At 32.7% G+C, this 15,045-nt stretch overlaps 1 protein-coding gene across 4 annotated transcripts in view; it reads left to right on the top strand.

Annotated features, from left to right (window-relative positions):
- Positions 1-12,489, top strand: part of TFPI (tissue factor pathway inhibitor) — a 54,040-nt gene extending 41,551 nt beyond the window's left edge. Inside the window, exons 7-9 of one of the 4 annotated variants that reach the window (XR_012507086.1) lie at positions 7,136-7,160; positions 10,354-10,533; positions 11,243-12,489. Coding sequence is in view for 3 of the 4 variants with exons in the window: in XM_074364009.1 (XP_074220110.1) it covers positions 10,354-10,533; positions 11,243-11,349 (287 nt within the window). In the remaining variant the exon portion in view is untranslated. Of the gene's footprint in view, positions 1-706; positions 921-6,133; positions 6,218-7,135; positions 7,161-10,353; positions 10,534-11,242 lie in introns of those variants that run through there. The other 3 variants (XM_074364011.1, XM_074364009.1, XM_074364010.1) reach the window with 3 other exon arrangements.
- Positions 12,490-15,045: the final 2,556 nt, after the last annotated feature.

Below are 15,045 nucleotides of genomic sequence, written 5' to 3'. Positions count from 1 at the left end.
TTATGTGTATGTGTATGTGTATGTGTATGTGTATGTGTATGTGTATGTTCAGAGACAGAAGAGAGAGGCAGAGAATGAGAGCATTATACATAGCATGTATTAGATATGACCTCTTAGACATGATTGTCCTCCTTCCATACATCCATTATGTTAGGGTCAAACTATCTTTAATCAAGCAAATTTACATATTTCTCTTGCTTTATAGAAAAAATTAACTTAATGGATACATTTTCTTTCTGTGTTAGTCTAGCCTCATCTGCTTGTCTTAAAATTGTCTCTGTTATCTGTTAGCCCTCTACCTGTTCCAGATTTTGTCTCACTGTCCTGTAAATATAAAAATTTTCTGTCCATTTAGAACAAACACAAATTATCCATTCTCTTCATTATTATTAAACACAAAGTATCCATTCTCATTTCATGTGATGTTTTATGTGCTGTCTCCCATCTAAAATTCACTGCCTTCCTCATTGTATCTAAGCTGCCTTTTCACCACCATAAGGAAGATTTCTTTCTCTCTCTTTCCCCTGGCTTTTTATTGTGTGATGTTGTATTAACTCTGCCTCACTGACTACATTACAAGGTTTTGAAGGAAAAGACTATGGATTTTTTATTTTATAGACTCCCCTCCCCTAGTGTTAATCTCACTGTTAGGCACAGGACAAATGACTTACATTTTTTTTTTATGTATTAATTTTGTAATCCACAGTTACAACAGAAAGAACAAATGATGGTTGGAAGAATGCTGATCACACTTACCAAGTCTTTCTGAACATCATCTGCATTCATGCATCCATGTTCATTTTAAGATTACGTAGCATTTTATGCATATGTTAATAATTGTGCTTTTGACATTTCTTTAACATTTATATAGTATATATGATGCCTTCTATAGCATTCTATTAATAAAGTTTTAATATTTACATGCAGAGAGTTAATATATTCCTCTCAATATATCTCATTGGTAAATGTCTAACTAGCAAAGAAAAACTAATGTTCTCAAGTGTTCATACTGGGTTCTGGACCTTTTGACTGACTCATTCATGAAAAAAGTGAGTAGTCTTTCTGGTTCTTATAGCTCCCTTTGCTTCTATATATCAACTCTTAATAGCTGCCTTGGGACTACGTAAGCTTTATGATATTTTGGAAAAAAATCTTTGAATAGACTTCAAAAGCCTATTGTCAACCCAATGTGGTACTCACTCTATGATTAGGAAAAGGAACACCTATATACCTGGCCTAGTCCCATGTTGCTTTCTGGCAGCTTCCACGTCAAAGGAAAATGATTGGATATTATTCTGAAGGCCATTTGGATACTTGGAACTCTTCTCTCTCCTGACTGTATTCACTGTATAACCTAGTGGCCAGATTCCATACATATGTAAAAAAAAAAAAAAAAAAGAAAGGTAGAAAAGAAACACACACACATGCACACATATATGCATATATAATACACCTTTTAAAAAAATGTTTATCATTAGCCTTCTGGAAGAGGTGTTATGCTCACACATTGCCTGATTGACACCAAACACCATCACTGATAACAGTCAATTTACAGATTTGCAAGAGAATACTATCTTCTATTTGGCCTCTTTTTGAAGATGTGATATCATATAGAAGAATATCACAACCTTGGAAACTTTTTGGAAAGAAAATGTATCTCATCAGATGAAAGAGTTACATGTTTAGCTGTATCCCACAGTTAATCACTAGCACTGTCAACAATTCTGAAAACCCCCACTTCATCAACAGCCTACTTCCATAGTCCCAGAGAAGTATCCTGTTTTTCATACTGTGTTCCCAGACCAAGAAGAAACTTCCCTCATAATCTAAATATGCCTGCATGGTGAATTTGGTGCCTTCAAGCTGGCTTCCCAAAAATAGATAACAACTTGTGGTAAGAATCCATTGAACTTACTTCCTGCCAGGAGAGCTCGTGAGAAACAAAATTGTAACACTTCATCTCTGCCAAGATTGCTGTCATCCGAATACGGTCATTCAAGGTGACTACTGACTACTTCTGTTAATCCTTTTCTTCCTGGACCATCTCTGGTTTTAACAAGGAAAAATTTTTGCCTCAGTCATAATATTCCTCCAGAGAAGTTGTTTCTCAATATACAGATACCTCTAAAAGAGAAAATTCAGACTTTCATTTCAGAAACCAAATTATTTAGAATGACAATTTTATATGAACATGCAAATAGGTAGGAATAAAATCCTTATGCATGTGACCATTACATAAGTCAACAAAACATTCATAAATTAATATAATACAAACTGCAAAAGAATAAATTAATGATACTAATTCATGACTTATTTGATGGCACGTGTTTTTTGCTAAAGGGGAAAAATGCCTATGATAATATGATTTTGGTATGGATTGCTATAGGATAGGTTAGGAACGAGTTAGGAATAAGTTAGAAGAGCCTGTCCTGCCCTATGTTGTGTATAATTCTCTGCCCTTTTTCTGCTTGAATGCTGGACAATCTTTGCAGGAATCAATTTGAGAAGCATTGATATAAGATATGTTGATTAGGAAAATTCCAACTCTTTCCTAGGGACACAGCAGAATGAGGGTTCTGGTTTTCTATAACATCTTAATGCTATTAAATGGACCTCACTGGCCAGTGCAGATATAATCAGAGAGAGCATAAAATCCGGAACTGTGGTCTGTTTCTAGAAACTTCCCAGGTTGAACATGCCAACGCAATAATTCTTGCCTCTAAATGTTTGAGCTCTCTGAATTCTGTTTGGCTCAGCACTGTTACTCCCAAAACTTGTTTTCAGCCTCCTCCTTTGATGATCTGTTTTAATCAGATATCTTTCTCCTGTTCAGACTTGATAAATTCCAGTTTTGCTCATGTAACTTGAGGGTAAGAAGAATCTAAGACATTCTGAACCTGAGCTTCAAAAAAGAGAGACTGAGAATTGAACATAAAGGGGAAGTTGTAACAACTTTCATTTTACCTGATAATTATTAAAATATCTTTGCCCAGTTATTTTTATTTTCTAGTTAGTTTTCAGATGACATATCAGAGTGATTAGGAGCATTGGCTTTATGAGCAGAAAGAGGTGGGTTTCAATTCCAGTTCTGCTATTTGTAGACTCTCAGCAGCCTTGAAAACAATTACAGAACTCTCAGCCTCAGGTTCTTCATTGGTTATATGTGAACAGTAATAGCTCATAAAATTTTGTGAAGATTGTGCTGACATATCTTAACCCACAGTTTAGCACAAATAAGAACGCAAAATATTAATACTTGAGCTTTTTTTATGATGATGAAAATGGTGATTACCCAATGTCAACAGAGGCTTATAGCAGAAAAAAATAAAATCAGGAGTATCATTTGCATACATTTTATTAGTAACAATTTTTAATACAACTAAAGTATTAAACCAAGTGTAACGATCTGAAATATCTTCATTTAATATACTTAAAACTATGATTATCTGAAATAACATAAAGCACTTGTAAAATTCAAGCATAATTATAAAATATGTGTTTTTGTGTCTTTGGATCTTATTTCTAATCAGAGGACTTGCAAACCTGTGTTTCCAACTTTATGCTATGACTTAAATATCTGTTATGCGTCTTACTTTCGGTTTAGTTCAACAACTATTGAGTGCCTCTTATACAACAGGATTTGCCATGCCAACTGGGAGTCTGATAATGATAAATCAGAGGGTGGCTTTTTCCTTTACAGGCATGCCTGTGAAATAGGGGAAGGAGATACGTAGATGACCTCAATGCCTGTTGGGTGCTAAGACAGAGACCTACAGAAGTGTTAAGGGAGGACAGAGTCATGATGTGCTTCCGTTGAAGGGCGTCAAAATTAAGATTTCCTGTCTTCTCAAAACCTAAGTTCTATCTTCTATCTAACATCTTGAAGTTGTTTGCTAAATGCTGGCTAATCTTAAAGCATAGTTCAAAATTCCATCTTCATTCAGGGATTTTTTTAAGTAAAGCCACATTTAAAGTAACCCATGATAAAATTATAAATTATGAAGCTATTGACTATATTTTATACTGTAACATATTAGAAAATATTATAACATATTAGAAAATATTCCATCTTCTAAGTCAACCAGTCTAGAAATACTAGAATTACCTTCTCTCTAGCTCTCTCTCTACCTACATTCACTCTGGTGCTTAATTTAGGCATTCACACTATAACTGCTTAATTAGGGTCATTTTATATTCACCTCTATTGCAAGTCTCCTATTAGATTCAGCCTACACATCCCCAGTTGAGTTTGTTTCATGTATAAAGATAGATCAGAACTTGTCTCTTCCATCCTTCCATACTTTCAGTTACTTACTAATGTCTACATCATAAAATAGAAATATATTAGTATTCAAGGACCTTCTGAATTTGGTCTAAATCTACTTTTCCAGCCTCGCATCCCACTATACTCTCCATGCAATCTGTTCTTCAGATAGCCTGGAGTTTACAAAGTACCCCAAACAAACCAGGAATATTCTGACCTTTCACTTGTATTCCCCTCTATCTCCTCTGCTTTAAAATTTCATTCTTCCTTGAAAGCTGATCAAGGGACAAGTAAGCATTAATTCTGAACTTTTACTAAAATCTTAAAAGGTTTTCAATTTTTCAGATATGTCATGAAGAAAAGTCTTTCTAATGTATTATAAGGTATAATTATCTTAGATTAAGTTATGCTCAACAGTCTCATAATTTGTAATTTTACTATATCTTTCTTCCTTTTTGACTTTATTAAGAAAAATTCCTGGATGAAGATAATTTTGTGAATTTTGTCCATGTATTAAGCAGTATCTACACAAAGAAATCCAACCCAATAAATACCTACCTAATTTCTCTTCCTCGTTTTTAACCTGTGGGAGCTTCCCTGTCTGGGCAAGGTTTCTTACAGTCTGTTCCTCATGACCTTTCAGTTTCAAATGCCCTGGCAGCCTACCTTTTACCTTTCAACTTTGGCTAAGTGGACCAATACACATAGAAAAAAACAAGTTCCATAGTGCTTGTTTTCCCACTCCCTGCCCTCTTTCCTATATGCCATGTCGGTTTCTGCCAGTTTAACACCATTTCTACCTCATTAGTGAATGGAGATACGTGCTTTTTCCCTGTTGTACAGATTTACTATCTGTAAATAGTAAATTAATAAGTGGCAAGTTTATTTTCCATTCCTAATCAGAAACAGATTCCAGTCTCTAGCCTTTCTTTATGATCCCAGGACACTTGTATCCCTTTAAAAATATTTTTATTATATAATATTATTTCTAATACTTATAATATAATAATTTTGTGATATAATTTAAGCATTATAATTGCAGACAACTTGGAAAAAATACAAAAGTAGAAGAAAAACATCAACCATATTTGCATTACACAGAGACACTCACTGTCAATATTCTAGTATATTTCTTTTTATGGTTTTTGCTACTTTTGTTTTTTGGCTCATCATGAAGTAAATAAAACACTGGAATAGTAGCTTCTAAGGATTCCTAGCAGTATAGAATAGGCTCAGCATCAAATAATCTGTTTTTTCCAATTGTAAACTCTAAGCTCCCTACCTGATAAAAAAAAACACCTCTATACTGATCATCTTTCCCGCTGCACACTTTCTCAGTTTTTTGTGTGTTTGTATGTGTATATGTGCATGTGTAGTACTTAATTTTGGTGTGTTGACACACAAAGATAAACAATCATATATTATTGATTCTAAGATGCATTTTTTTCACATTTTAACATGGTTCAAATCATGACAAAACTTAACTGATGGTGTATAATAGTGTGTGTTTTTTTTCCTTTATAAAGCAGTACATAAAATAGTCATGCATATTAAAATCAATAGCATCTTAGGTTCTATCTAAATTATATTTTGCAGAACACTTAAGGAGCTATGAGCAATTACTTCCACTTTTGTGGATATAAAGAGAATAAAAGCAATAATGGTAAATAAATGCAATGCAGTAAGGTCCTCATTTTGTTAAAAATTTTTAGGCACTTTTATTTTTGTTAAATTGTTTAGGCACTTTTAACACTACTGTAGAAGTATAAATTATGTATAAACTTTCAGTGGAAAAGTCAGCAGCATCTACCAAATTATAAATTGAATATAGCTTTTGCACAATTCTAATTTTAGAACTATTTCCTTTAGAAATACCTGGACCAGCATATAAGGATGTTCATGAGTATTTGTCTGGAATTGAAAAAAAAAAAGATAGAAGTAATCTATGAATACGTGAGTAGTGACTGACTAAATATACTGTAGGCAGCTCAAAAAATAAAATATTGTGCATACTTTAAAAAGAATAAGGTATATAGATGAACAAACATGGAAACAGATGTACAAAATATTGTCAAGTATAATAATAAGACACAGAGCAATATACTAATATATGTTTGCATATGCAAACAATTTGGGGAAAGATACTCAGCTAATCACTGATGGTGGTTTAAAGGGCAAGGGTCAAATTATGGAGAACTTTTGTTTTATATTTGTTATACTTTAGTATTATTTCAGCATTTTACAATGATAAAGTATAATTAGAAATTAAAAATCTTTGTATTTCTCTTCACTATAAAATTATGGGGAAAAATAATTTGTTATTCAATGGAAAGATTTGTTATTCAGTTCCCTAAGACAGTCTCAGAAGACAAAAAATTGTTTACTCAACAAGTGATGAGGTGATTCATAAAACCTAAGTTGGTTGGTGAAATAAAAGCATAAATATAGTCACATAAAATAGTACAGTAAGAAAGTTACCACAATAAAGATTCAAAGTGAGTATAAAATTTGAAGTTTACTGTGTAAGTTTTAAAGCAAATTTATGTAAGCAAGCCACTTCCATATAAAACTGGCTTTGGAGCATCATCTTACAGTTAAGCAGTCATACTAGATCATGGCAGTTCCTGGCAAATATAAATAGTCTGAGTTCTGAAACCTATCATAGACCCTCTAAATGGAAACTAGCCAACTTGTTATTAATGGTGAGATCAAGCCAATGCATTTGGTTATTAAATTCCCTTTGAAAGTGAACAGAAGTCAGGTTAGTGTCTTTTTATTCTATCTTAAATTTCTGTGACTAATTATAATCTAGACCAAAAAAAATCACATTGTCCAACTACTTCAAAATCTTTATATTTTCTTTCATTGTAGATATCAAAGTCTGGATTTTCAATAGGTGAGTGCTTATGTTTATCTAGAATAAATATGTTAATTGGACAGTCAAGCTTATCTCCTCACAGGGTGCAAAAATCTTTGATTTCCTCACTTCTGGAGATTGAATCAGATGATAATCAAGGACTCAAAAAATCTTGAAGCCAAAATGTCCTTGAGAAACCATCTGCTTCATTGTTTTCATTCTGTTGTTTATGTTAGAGTAATCCAATGCTAGTCTTACTGCTTAGAGTTAAAATGATTTTAGGAGAAATTGATTAGTTTATATAGTGGGTATAATTCGTATTTCCAGAGTAATGGCCTTATAAAGACTCCTCAACTGATGATATTTCATTGCATTATTAAAAACAGAATTTTACAAATTTAAATACAATATTCTTAGTGATTAATTTCAAACATTAAGCCACTCTCAAAATATTCTTATTTCTCAATAATATGCAGGGTCAAATGTGAGTTCTGTTCAATGATCTGTGTAGGCAGTGATTAAAATAGGGCAAACAAATGAGACAGACAAACTATCATCAGATTGGTCACGGACAGACACTTTCTGAGTAAGAGCTGCTGTCTAGTAAGAGTGACAGTTCAAGTCTGCATGCCAGACCCAAGGTTGTCAGAAAGCAATATGCCAGATACCCTCAGATTCAGATGTCACAAAGAGTCTCAGGTAGAGGCAATATGATGCCTGGGACAACTTAATGGATAGTGAAACTCTCTTTGATGGCATCTGTGCTGGTCAACTGTCTGTTTGCTTTCAAACCAATCCCCTGCCTTCTTGCCCTTTCCTTTGGCTTCTGAGTAGATTTGGTCAGTGGCAAACTGTTGGAAGGCTGAGTGGCCAAAGGAAGATAGCAGCTATAGTACATCTCCCCACCAAAACTGTGGTGTATTCCGCATGGTAAACGACCCCACTGGAGAGGCCATTTTGGCTCTAGCTTTCACCTGATATTCCAGGCTCCTGGCCTATGATAAGAGAGGTACCTCCCTTATTACCTTCAATCTAGGAACCATAGCCCCAGATATACCAAGCCAACTTACCTGCACTTTGAAATAGCATTGATTTTGTTATGGGGCCAGTTTTACTGTAGGTTGTGTGTTAGGCAAAAAGAAGGATGAATTTGTTCTCTGTCATCAGAAAACTCTCTTTGTCCTGGAATAAGAAACTTTAGGTAGAAACATTGCTATTAAGACATAATAAGTAGCATTTGTAAAGAAGTGTACAACTTACAAGTACATCTGTATTACTATTTTCAACTTACTGTGGGCTCATACATCTTGTGTACAAAATGCTAAAGTGAAATTGATGTATAAATCATTTATCATCCTACTTACACATCTCCTATGAAGTATCTGCAGTGCTTTCTGAGAATATTTATTTAAAGAGAATAGCAATTTTCTCTGACTTCTCTGTGTCTCAAATCAGGCTAATTGCTTGTGGGGTAATTCTTTTGTTTCTGAACATAGGTGATGATTTTGAAAGCTCATGGAATTAGAAATGGTGGCAGTTGATAATCATCTTTCTTGGCTGTGGGTTGATGAGAATCCATAACATACGTATTGGAAAAGCTTGCACAATAGTAGGGCTCAATTACAATGTATCTCTCCTAGCATGTTAGGAAATTCCTCTTTCATAAACCATTGTTGGTAACGGGAGACCTCAACATTTTCTAGAAAATTAAGCACACATTCTCACCAAATACATTTTAATTTTGATTTATGATGGCAGTAATCATGCAACATAACCCCTAAGTAGGGTGAGGTAACACATAAATTAGACTACAAGATTTCGAATGATGTTTTAGTTTTATAGATCCTAGGAGTTTCTTTAAAATCACAGTGCCCATGGACCTAGTCAAAGACTAAATAATTCAAATGTTTTTTACATGACTTTAGTTCTTCAATTTTGGCACAGAATGTCACCTTTCTAAAATGTTGTATCATAAATTCCCCCCTAGAATTCCCACTCCTTATCTTATGTTTTCCAGAATTTCTCTATTACATGAGCCATTATATCAAGACACTCTAATCTTTAAGTATCTAGAAGGCAGGGGGTTATAAAAACGTGTTTATCAATAAAGTTTTTAAAAATTTTTTCCTTAAGTTGTTTTATCCCTTTTTCAGTCTATTTATCTGTGGTTCACACTGGCCATCAAACTGCTTCTTGCTTTGTGTACAATCTATTTACCTTCATTGCTACTGGATTCCTTAAAGTTCTGTTTTCTGCCAATGTTCTACATTTAGCAAATGCTCTTCATCTGAATCTGCTGTGCCACATCTCACTGTTCGGCCAAGCGACCAAGTTCCTGACTGTACTCCAGTATACCTGCAGTTTGGGTTTACTGATACGAAGCAGTTTAGCTCTACTGCTAACGAGTACCAGCTTGTCCTCATTGACAGGAATTCTGGAGGGATGAAACCATTTTTCTGCTTTGCCTCAAAGAAATGAGTGATCCTTTCATTACCCAAGTTGTACTTTTTTCCCTTTTGTTTTTGAAAGTGGTTGATCTCACTGACAGACCAGCCTGTCTGGTTTAAATCTGTAAATGTTTGATCTTACTGGCTTTAGCAATATTCTTTCCTTTGCAAAAATATCTAACTCATCTAAAACTGATACTTCAATTCACAGGAAAACTTGACTTCTAAGCCAAATCATCTCTTCTGCACTTTTCTAAAGCCTAAGGTTAGAATTTGCTATATGTAAATTCCTATGTGTTACATTGTGATTTGTCATTTAGAACTTAGGTCAAGGGAAGGAACTCTTTCTCAGCTTCAGTGTTTGTGTCATAGAATGAAATAAGGATTTTGCTCATCAGGACCTTTTTCACAAAATTGAATACTTGTGAACAAATGATACGTAAACATTGATAATTTTTTTAAATGGATGTGGTTAACAAATTTCCATAAGTTAAATTGTTGAGCAGTGGTTGTTGACATTATGTACAACTACTTTTGTCATATAAAGAGTAATCACCAATATATCTACTTTTTTATTTGTTGAAGATCTCAGTATAGTGGACACTTGGAGACTGGTTAAGCATTCTCCTGGAATTGAAATACATGAATTTTACTAAGTTCTACTTTAATTTATTCAGATTACTGTTTTACATAAACATGCCACAAGACTAATCTATAAACAATAAATATGAAAGTTTGGGATTAACTATCAGACATGGCTTACCCTATTTTATTGATGTTCTTAGAATATTATGGCCCCTCCTGGTGTCTGACCCCAGCAGACAGAGGATTGTGTCAAGCCAATGAAAGCAGATTCTACTACAATTCAAGCATTGGGAAATGCCGCCCATTTAAGTACAGTGGATGCGGAGGGAATGAAAACAATTTTACTTCTAAAAAAGCATGTCTCAGGACTTGTAAAAAAGGTATAGAGGACATTACTCTCATTAATTCACTAGTGTTTGTTTAAGATAAAAATTGTATTGAAATTATGAATGAATTTTAATCTATGAAAAATATCATAAAATTAGTTTTATTTATGATAAGACACAATATTATGATTTAGCTAACGAATTTCCCCTTTTCAACTACATTTAGATTGCATTGCCAGATATGTTAACTGCAGTTGTTTTTAATGTCTTTCAAGAAAAAGAATCAATTGTAAACAAAATATTTAATTCTTTTAATTTTTACATACTAAGCTTTCATTTTAAAGGATTATAGCAAAATATCTTTATGCTTTCTAGTGCCAAAATTTTACTGTTATTTATTTATAAAAGTATAAATATAAAAATAATGCATATTTATAGAGTATTAATATGTAAATAAAAGTCATCTATAATTTCACCAACCATATACAGCCACATGTCCACTTTAATAAAATGAGCATGATTTCTAACTGAATATGAATAATAAAAATCAATAACATGTTTACCCATTTTTACTAATATATGCAAAGTGACTTCCTTTGGAAGAGATTGTTCTACACAAAGACATAGACAGATTAAATGCTTTTAAACCAAATCAATTTTTTTTTTGTTTTTAAGCATTAAAAACTAATTTAAGGAAATTTTAGATGAAAAGTTTTATTGTGTTACTTTATCATGCATAAATTTGTTTATCTTCCTTTTGTAGGTTTCATACAAAGAATATCAAAGGAAGGATTAATTAAAACCAAAAGAAAAAGAAAGAAGCAGCCAGTGAAAATAGTGTATGAAGAAATTTTTGTTAAAAAGATATAAATTTGTTATATTACAACATCATTTCTACTAAATATTTTGGATAAAACTTTTCATTATGATTTCTATTTTTTTCTTTCCTGAAATCTTTTTAATGAACATTTTCATGAATTTTCTATGCATATATTACCTGCTATTAATATATTTGGACCAGAGTTCTTTTTTTATCAGATTGCTTATTTTACAGCTATAATTTATTAACTGACTCCTATGAATTTTCTTATTCTCTTGATTCCCTTTCTAACTTTCTGCCATTTACCTACAAATTATCATACTAATGGCCACATCAAGTAAGTCCGTTTTACTATTTGGTAATCGTATATTTGAGAGTGTGTTTTTTGTCACTTATTTGTTTTGATTATGGATACAATGATCTTCTTTATAGACTATGTCCAGATTAAGAAGTACAGCTATTAAAGATCAAGTGGTTTTGGAGTTTCACATCTAAAATGGTGACAAGCACCTTCTTCTGCTAAAGATCACTCAATTGTGCATTTGGAAAGAGCTGGTAATAACACAGTTCTGTCATGCGATTCCCTCCTTAGACATACTTTTTCTCCTATTGTACTAACCAGTTCACATAAGAAAAATTTTACATCTTGAGTTCAAATATTTAGTATATAAGTTACTGCCTTAAACAGGATCTTTGCTGTGGATTTTAAAACTTTTGGAAATCAAAATCCTCTGTGAAATATGTCTGTTGTCTTTTATATGTGGAAAGCAGTTTAAAAAAAAGTCTTAGGTCAAGTGGCAAGTTACCATCAAGGTCATATAAACAACAAGTTGGTGAGTTGACTATTTTCCCCAACAACCATTCGTGGGTTCATTACTTAGTCAAGAAAGACACATACTGAGAGATGGTTTGCAATGCTTAATGCATGTGAATATTATTTTTGCTGTGTTTTTAAATAAGGGTCTCCCTTATGGTGGTATTGTCTTCCTTTGTTTTGCATAATCAAATGATGTAACTGTGAATTTTATATAGAATTACCTTATAAAACATATACACATATTTACTGACCTTGTTTATTCTCTGTTCAAAATTAACAGGTTGTGCTGAAAACTGCTCAAATGATTTTATTTTTTACAGTATAAGAAATAAAATATATTATCCTGAATAATAAAATATGAATGTTGTAGTCATGAAGTTTTTATACTTCAAAAAAATATAACGGTCTTTAGTTGCAAAAATAAAGACTTCTAAGACAAAGGAAAACAATTGTTCTACAAGATCTACTCTACTCATCTCTTTTAGTTAGGATTTGCTAATTACCCCTTCAATAACAAATATGTATCCATGTATTATGATTTCTTAGTCGTCAAACAAATTAACTACTATTACACACCTATTAGAATGATTAAAATTAGGTATATTGACATCAAAAGCTGACAAAGATGTTAAAGCAAGAGCACCTCATTCATTAATGGTAGGAATTCAAAATGGTAGAGCCACTTTGGAAGACAGTTGGCAATTTCTTACAAAACTAAATATACTCTTACTACACCATTCAGCAGTCATGCTTCTTGGTATTCCCAGAAGAGTTGAAAATGTAAGTCCACACAAAAACCTGAATGCACACACACACACACACACACACATATACATATATGAGATATATATATATAATATATATGATATACCAGTTTTATATATATATACACATATATATATCAGTTTTATTCTTTATTCCTAATTGCCAAAACTTGGAAAGAATCAAGATGTCCTTCAGTAGATAAATGGATAAACTGTGTTACACCCAGACAATGTGATATTAATCAGCACCAAAAAGAGATGAACTGCCAAGCCATGGAAAGACATAGAGGAACCTTAATGCATATTACCAAGTGAAATAAGCCAATCTGAAAAAACTACATATTGTATGGTTCCAAATATATGACATTTGCCTAGAAAAGGCAAAACTATGGAGACAGGATAAGGATCAGTGGTCACCAGGGGCTGGGGATAGGGGGAGGAAGGGATGACTAGACACAGCACAGAGGATTTTTGGGGCAGAAAATACTATGTATGATAATGTAATGATGGATATATGTCATTATACATTTGTCTGAACGCATAGAATATAAAACAGCAAGAGTGAACCATAATGTAAACTGTGGACTTTGGGTGATAATGATGTGTTAATACAGGTTCATCAACTGTAACAAATGTACTGCTCTGCTGAGGGATGGTAATAATGGAGGAGGCGATGCATGTGTTATGGTAGAGGAGATAGAGGAAAAATCTGTACTTTCCCTTCAATTTTGCTGTGAAACTAAAACGTCCTAACAATATCAATAGTAATAGTAAAATCTTAATTAAAAAATAATCCTGGCCTCACTTTCAAATGTCTTATGGCCAGCCTTGAGCCAAACACCGTGTTTAGAGAAATGTGGCTTCCTGATTGACCAGGTTTGATTCACTCCCAAGTCTACTCCAAAATATCTGGTTGGTATAAGCACTGTCTGAAATGCGTGATCTGACTAGCAGGGTTGGCAAATTTTGTTGCCTCAGGCACAAAATTTGAGCGGACATAAAAAAATCTCATTCTCAAGATAAGTATACAGTAATATAGTATTTTTTAAATCAAAAATAAAGCAAAAATCCATAATGAAAATATACATTTTTTTGAAACGACAGGAACAGTAGTAACTGAGCCATACTGGAATTTGAGGCAAAAGGAAAAAACAATAATACTGATGATTTATGAGAAATATAAAGATGGTTCAAATGTGATTGTTGTTTAATGTAATGAAAAATATTAACAGAAAAAGTTTAAGTCAAATTATCATTTTCAACAGATAAAATCATTTGATGAAATCCAACATTTCTTTTATGATTAAAAACTTTTAGCAAATTAAGGGGAAGAGACCTTCCTTAATCTGATAAAGGATTTACCAAAAACATATAATATGATGCTTAGTGGTAAAATTTTAGAAACATCCCCATTCAACTCAGGAACAAGGGCAAGATGCTCTCCATTACCGTTACTGTTAGTATAATCAGGCAGTCTTAATTTTATAGCCAAAGCAGAAAGACAAGAATCAGAAATTAGGTAAACATATTATAAGTATATCATAGTTATTTTCATGTAATATGCTCGTCGTTACTGAAAATCCAAGAGAACCTAAAACAACAATTAGAACACTGAAGTTCGGCAAGATTACTTTATGCAATTTCAACATATGAAATCATTTGTAGTTCTGTACGCTAAGTAGAAAAATAGAAAATATGTACTAGCGACAATAGAATAAAAACTCTCATACACTTAACATTAAATTCTACAAAAAATGTGTAAAAAACTTTGAGAGAAAAACCCCACAAAGAAAATTCAAATATGTAAATATTTTTCTATTTACTATAACTCTTACAACTAGTTGCAGAGAAAAATACAAGGACACTAGATTATGAAGGGAAAAAACACTAAAATACAATAAAGATTTTTTCAAATTAAGAAATGGAATGGAAAAAATGATGAAAATCTCTAAGCTATATAGAAAGAAAAAGTCGCTAAAAAAATAGGCTTTAAAAAAAAAAAAGAAAATTAGGAAATCAATTCAGGAGCCTGACCTTAAAGTAACAAAAGGTCTATAAAAATAAGAGAGATAAAATCTAGGGGAAGGAGATTTTATAGAACTAATGGCGTAGGTTTCTTTTATTGAAATGGGGTATTGTATCCAATAAGGGAAAACCCACCCAGC

The sequence above is a fragment of the Camelus bactrianus genome, chromosome 5, assembly GCF_048773025.1.
Source record: "Camelus bactrianus isolate YW-2024 breed Bactrian camel chromosome 5, ASM4877302v1, whole genome shotgun sequence".
In the NCBI taxonomy this organism is placed as follows: Eukaryota; Metazoa; Chordata; class Mammalia; order Artiodactyla; family Camelidae; genus Camelus; species Camelus bactrianus.
This window is presented reverse-complemented; position numbering and strand designations above follow the sequence as displayed.